Here is a 6800-nt window from a genome sequence, read left to right on the forward strand (position 1 = left end):
ACAGGTCGTGTAAACCAAAATCCTATTAATAGATAGGAACACAGCCCAACCAATTCCCAAAAAATATAAATTTGTATCAAATTCGAACTAGTAACTAATCCCAACATGGAAGTACTGAAAAAACTCATATAAGCAAAAAATCTCAAATAGCCTTGATCATGAGCCATATAATTATCACTATAAATAAGAACCATAATTCCAACAGTAGTGATTAATATTGACATAATAGAAGTAAGTGGGTCGATCAAGTATCCGAAGTCTAAAGAAAAATCATTATTAATGATCCAAGACCATACATATTGATAAACAGAACTGCTATTTATTTGCTGAATAGACAGGTAGATTGAAAAAATCATGACTATGCTTAACAATAAAACACTCTGAAAAGCCCACATACGGCGAAAACTTTTTGTTGCCGTTGGAAAAAGAATAAGTCCCGCTCCTATTAACATAGGGACTGGAAGTGGAATGAAAGGTATGATCCACGCATATTCATATGTCTGTTCCATAAAAAAGTTTTAAATTCTTAATTAATTGTTTCCGATTCACCGGATCTTACCTCTTTTGAAAGGAGTCAATAAAAAGTAAAAATATGGACTAACTTAAACTAATTTAAAACTTAAATAGAATTTTTTTTTCTTACTTATTCTGAGTCTTTGCTAAATACTTCAACTATTCAAATCACGAAGTTACGATTGGTCAAATGATATAAAAGGGATTAATTACTAGTCTCCTTTGAAATAAGCCTATTTTTTATCCAAGTTTGACCAGTGAATCGAACGGGGATTCAAGTTTTTCATTTCCTGAAGTAAAACGCGGTTCTTATCTTTAAACCTTTCGAGGTATTTTATTGCATGTAAATGAAATGTGGAACCATAAATAGAAATCGAATATTTTTGGGATTCGTTATTTTATTTTTGATTTTTATATTAAGTTCAACAAATTTTCTTTCTTCATTTCTACAGAACAGCCGATTATCAAATTCTATAGGTATAGATTTGATGAATCAAAAAGAATGTGAAATAAAGATACCAGTCAATAGAGAACCTTTTCTTTTTTACGATTATGAATGTTTTATGAAATAGAAAAACTTGAAAAAAAAAAAATATTGGCCTTCTGTTTTTATTTCCAGTATTCTGCAACTTTCACATAGCTTTTGCCTATCTCGATAATGTTTTATTTGAGGAGGACACTATTAGCTCGAAAATAAATAGTAGTAAAAAGAATTCGTTTTGAACAATAGATGTCTTTCACATCCAGCTATAACAATCAATAATTTTTTAATTTCTAAATGGCAGTTCCAAAAAAACGCACTTCGACATCAAAAAAGCGTATTCGTAAAAATATTTGGAAAAGGAAGGGGTATTGGGTAGCATTAAAGGCTTTTTCATTAGCGAAATCTCTTTCTACCGGGAATTCAAAAAGTTTTTTTGTACGCCAAACAAAAATAAATAAGTAATAAAACGTTAGAATAATTTGAATCAACTTGAAAAAATAATTCAATTATTCTTCAATTAGATAATAATTGAATAATTGAACGATTTACCTTTCCTATTTGATATTGATTAGCTCACCAATCCATATGTAACGGAACTCTATTCGCTTTTCTGATTGATATATAAAATAATAGAATTAGGAAATCCTCTATTTACTATTCACTGAATAATAACTTTTTTGTTGACAAAAGAATAAAGATCATTTCTATTCCAAGGTGGGGAGTTTTATTTTCCCCATCGACCTATTTGCAGAATAAAATGCAAATAAAATTCTATATTTGCATATCTATAGAAGAACGTATATAAAAATCTTTAGTGAAAGTTAAGAACTCATTGAAAGTAATTGATTCTATTTTGAAACCTTTTTATTTTCTCTGAATTATTATATAGACCCCCATGTATATCTTGCCCTTAACCCAATAGAGAAAATTGCTTAATGAAATTTTGTATGACTAATTGTGAATTTTTAGCGATGCAAAATTGGTTCTTTTCTTTCTATTTTGTCGTCAAAATCCCTTTTTTGTTTTATTTTAGATTTATGAAAAAAAAATAAGAAATTGCTGCTTAAACAATGAAAACAAAAACTTTTTGAACTCTATTCCTTAATTGAGTATAGAAGTATAGAACGGTTTAGTTACAAGAGTTGAATTCGAGGAAAGTATAAAATATAGGAAAGTCCCAGGTTAAATAGGTTAAATAAAAAAAACTAAGACTCTAAACTCAAATCAAAAATAATGAACCTTCAACCTCAAATTCCTATTTGAACAACTTTTTATTGTTATTGATCCATTTGAATCATTACTAAACTAAAATAGCTTACTCAATCTCGACGATTGCTTATTCATAGGCTATTATGAGTTCAAGACAAGCCGCTATGGTGAAATTGGTAGACACGCTGCTCTTAGGAAGCAGTGCTAATGCATCTCGGTTCGAGTCCGAGTGGCGGCATAGCATCTTCTAAAAAGGATAAATAGATCTTATAATGAATTCAATTCCCGATTTCCATTTTAGAATTATGTAATTAAGGGACTCTTCTTTTTTAAGATTTTTTATGATATTTTCAACCTTAGAGCATATATTAACTCACATTTCCTTTTCGATCGTTTCAATTGTAATTACAATTCATTTGATAACCTTTTTAGTCGATGAAATTGTAAAACTATACGATTCGTCAGAAAAGGGCATAATAGTTACTTTTTTCTGTATAACAGGATTATTAGTTACTCGTTGGATTTCTTCAGGACATTTCCCACTAAGCGATTTATATGAATCATTAATTTTCCTTTCATGGAGTTTCTCCCTTATTCATATAATTCCATATTTCAAAAAAAATGTTTTAATTTTAAGTAAAATAACTGGACCAAGTGCTATTTTGACCCAAGGCTTTGCTACTTCAGGTATTTTAACTGAAATACACCAATCTGGAATATTAGTACCTGCTCTTCAATCTGAGTGGTTAATAATGCACGTAAGTATGATGATATTGGGCTATGCAGCCCTTTTATGTGGATCGTTATTATCAGTAGCACTTCTAGTGATTACATTTCGAAAAAACAGAAAGCTTTTTTATAAGAGCAATGGTTTTTTAAACGAGTCATTTTTCTTGGGTGAAAATGTTGTCGAAAATACTTCGTTTTTTTGTGCTCAAAATTATTACAGGTCCCAATTGATTCAACAATTGGATTATTGGAGTTATCGGGTTATTAGTTTAGGATTTACTTTTTTAACCATAGGAATCCTTTCGGGAGCGGTATGGGCTAATGAAGCGTGGGGGTCCTATTGGAATTGGGATCCAAAAGAAACTTGGGCATTTATTACTTGGATCGTATTTGCAATTTATTTACATACTCGAACAAATAGAAATTTGCGGGGTCCAAATTCTGCAATTGTAGCGTCTATAGGTTTTCTTATAATTTGGATATGCTATTTTGGGGTCAATCTATTAGGAATAGGGTTACATAGTTATGGTTCTTTTCCATCAACATTTAATTGAATTCAAGACAAGTTATTACAAATACAAGAGCGGGCGACGCATTGTATGAACCAGCATGCGGACCGTGTGAATCAAATATTGTATTGATGATTCACACGGTTTTCTACCATATGTAGTTCAATTTCATTGTTTTTACTTAATTCTTAAGTTAAGAGAAGAAAAAAAGTCTTCTTTTTTTCATTGTCCAAGAATGTTTTTAAAAACAAACATAGGTTTTTTTATTTCAGTCATCCAATTATCTATAAAAAAAATTAGATAGAATAACTTCGACCTTGTCAACTGCTAATGAAAGAACGAAATCGGGGTATATACCAATACCTATTACGGGTAAAAAGATGGAGATCGAAAGAAATAACTCTCGCGGTCCAGAATCAAAAAAAGAATCCTTCGGGGCGTTAAATAGCTTGTATCCATAGAACATCTGGCGTGGCATAGATAATGAATAAATAGGAGTTAATATAATTCCAATTGCCATTACAAAAGTAATTAGTAGTTTTGGAATTAAAAGATATTTTTGGCCGGTAATTATTCCAAAAAATACTATCAATTCGGCAACAAAACCACTCATACCTGGTAATGCAAGGGAAGCCATCGAAAAGCTACTGAACATCGTGAACATTTTTGGCATTGGAATAGCTATTCCGCCCATTTCGTCAAGATAAACAAGGCGGATTCTATCATAAGTCGTTCCCGCCAAGAAAAAAAGTGCAGCACCAATAAATCCATGAGAGATTATTTGTAAAAGGGCTCCATTAAGTCCCGTATCGGTTAGAGAACTAATTCCTATAATTATGAAACCCATATGGGAGACAGAGGAATAGGCTATTCTTTTTTTTAAATTCCGTTGGCCAAGAGATGTTGAAGCTGCATAGATTATTTGTATTGTACCTATTATCATCAACCAAGGAGAAAATATAGAATGGGCATGAGGTAATAATTCCATATTGATTCGAATTAATCCATACGCTCCCATTTTTAATAAGATTCCGGCTAGAAGCATACAAGTACTGTAATGTGCTTCTCCATGGGTATCTGGTAACCATGTGTGTAGGGGGATAATGGGCGATTTGACAGCAAAAGCAATAAAAAATCCAATATAGAAGATTATTTCTAAAACCACAGGATATGACTGATTAACTGATGTTTCAAAATTTAATGTTGGTTCATTAGAACCATATAAAGCAACACCCAAAACTCCCATTAAGAGAAAAACAGAACCCCCCGCCGTGTACAAAATAAATTTTGTAGCTGAGTACAGACGTTTCTTTCCTCCCCACATGGCTAGAAGTAGATAAACAGGAATTAATTCTAACTCCCACATGATGAAAAAAAGTAAAAGGTCCCGAGACGAAAATGATCCAATTTGACCACTGTACATTGCTAACATGAGAAAATGGAATAATCTAGAATCTCGAGTAACTGGCCAAGCCGCTAAAGTCGCTAAAGTAGTGATAAATCCTGTTAATAAAATGGGTCCTATAGAAAGTCCATCTATTCCTAATCTCCAATGGAAATCAAAAAAATCGATCCATTTATAATCCTCTACTAGTTGGATTAATGGATCATCCGATTGGAAATGATAACAAAATGCATAAGTTGTTAGAAGGAGTTCTAAAATACATATACATATCGTATACCACCTAATTACCCTATTTCCTTTATGGGGAAGAAAGAAAATTAAAGAACCCGCAAATATCGGAAAAACGACAATTATTGTTAACCAAGGAAAATAATTCGTAGTAAAGACAAGATACACTTGGACCAAAAAAACCCGTGCTCAAAATATTTTTATTTTCGAGCACAGGTTTGTCGGTAAAAAAATTAAATGGATTCAAGTAGAGTTTTCTCGAACGTATCAATAAGCTAGACCCATACTGCGAGTTGTTTCATGCCATAAATAAACTCGGACACTCAAGAAATCTGTTGGACAGGCGGATTCACATCTCTTACAACCAACACAGTCCTCTGTTCGTGGAGCAGAAGCAATTTGTTTAGCCTTACAACCGTCCCAAGGTATCATTTCTAATACATCAGTGGGGCAGGCTCGGACACATTGAGTACATCCTATACACGTATCATAAATCTTTACTGAATGTGACATTGGGTCTATACGTTTTTGAATGTTATAAATTTTCGATCTAGTAAACTTAGAAACGAATCATATATTTAGATACCAGATGAATCAATGAGTTATCATGATTTTCTAATCAACCCCTTTCTGGATTGGTTTATGAGATATGAGAGAGGCCAAAATACTTTGATTTCTTATGTTTTGCAAACAAGATCATACTTTACGTAGTAAACATGCTAATTAAAATTGATTTCTCAATATTAGAATCTAGATGATTAATATTAATTATTCAACAAATTTGATTGGTTGATACGAGTTGATTTTCTGTTACGGTAAATTGATGAAACAATAGCCAGGCCAATGGCTGCTTCAGCGGCTGCAATAGCTATAACAAAAATTGAGAAAATGTCTCCCTTTAATTGACGATTATCAAAAAAATCAGAAAATGTTACAAAATTTATATTAACCGCATTCAATATAAGTTCAAGACACATAAGGGCTCTAACCATATTTCGACTTGTGATCAATCCATAGATACCGATAGAAAATAAATAGGCACTCAAAACAAGTACATGTTCGAGAATCATTAAACAACTCCTTATCAATCTCGACTCCTTTCAATATGAACAACAATTCAACTAATTTCATTGACTAGTATATAACAAGTATGGAACAAAGAAATAGATTGGTACTAGATTGACCTAAAGTCTTTCTATTTATCCAGCTAGAATTCAAATAGAATTCAAGGAAAATTAATGTGATAAGACAGAACAAAATTTTATTTGAATTCCAAGTTTTAATAGAAATTTTTTATTGACGAGCTACAGCAATTGCACCTATTAAAGCAACTAAAAGGATTATGGAAATAAGTTCAAATGGGAGAAAAAAATCTGTTGATAAATGAATTCCAATTTGTTGACTATTACTTAGAAAATCTTGCTCTATAATCTGGTTTGATCTTGTAGTCCAAATAATCCCGTACCATGACGTATCTGAAATAGTAGTAATTAGTGAAATAAAAAGACTTATACAAACCATCGAAGTAATTCCATCTCCTACGGTCCAAAGATGAAAATCCTTGTAATATTCTGAGCCATTCATGAACATCACAGCAAAAATGATTAAAACATTTATAGCTCCTACGTAAATAAGTAGCTGCGCAGCAGCTACAAAATAGGAGTTAGATAGAATATAGAATAACGATGTACAAATAAGAACCAATCCCAAGGAAAAGGCCGAA

At 31.9% G+C, this 6800-nt stretch overlaps 1 protein-coding gene across 1 annotated transcript; it reads right to left on the bottom strand.

The window, feature by feature from the left end:
- Nucleotides 1-3539: 3539 nt before the first annotated feature.
- Nucleotides 3540-6794, bottom strand: LOC125820474 (NAD(P)H-quinone oxidoreductase chain 4, chloroplastic-like). The gene has a single exon (XM_049499941.1). It carries the CDS (start codon nt 4874-4876, stop codon nt 3725-3727), a length of 1152 nt encoding a protein of 383 aa, XP_049355898.1. The 5' UTR covers nt 4877-6794; the 3' UTR covers nt 3540-3724.
- Between the last annotated feature and the right edge of the window lie 6 nt (nt 6795-6800).

Source organism: Solanum verrucosum, unplaced genomic scaffold, assembly GCF_900185275.1.
Source record: "Solanum verrucosum unplaced genomic scaffold, falcon-dt-bn FXZP01001193.1, whole genome shotgun sequence".
Taxonomy (NCBI): domain Eukaryota; kingdom Viridiplantae; phylum Streptophyta; class Magnoliopsida; order Solanales; family Solanaceae; genus Solanum; species Solanum verrucosum.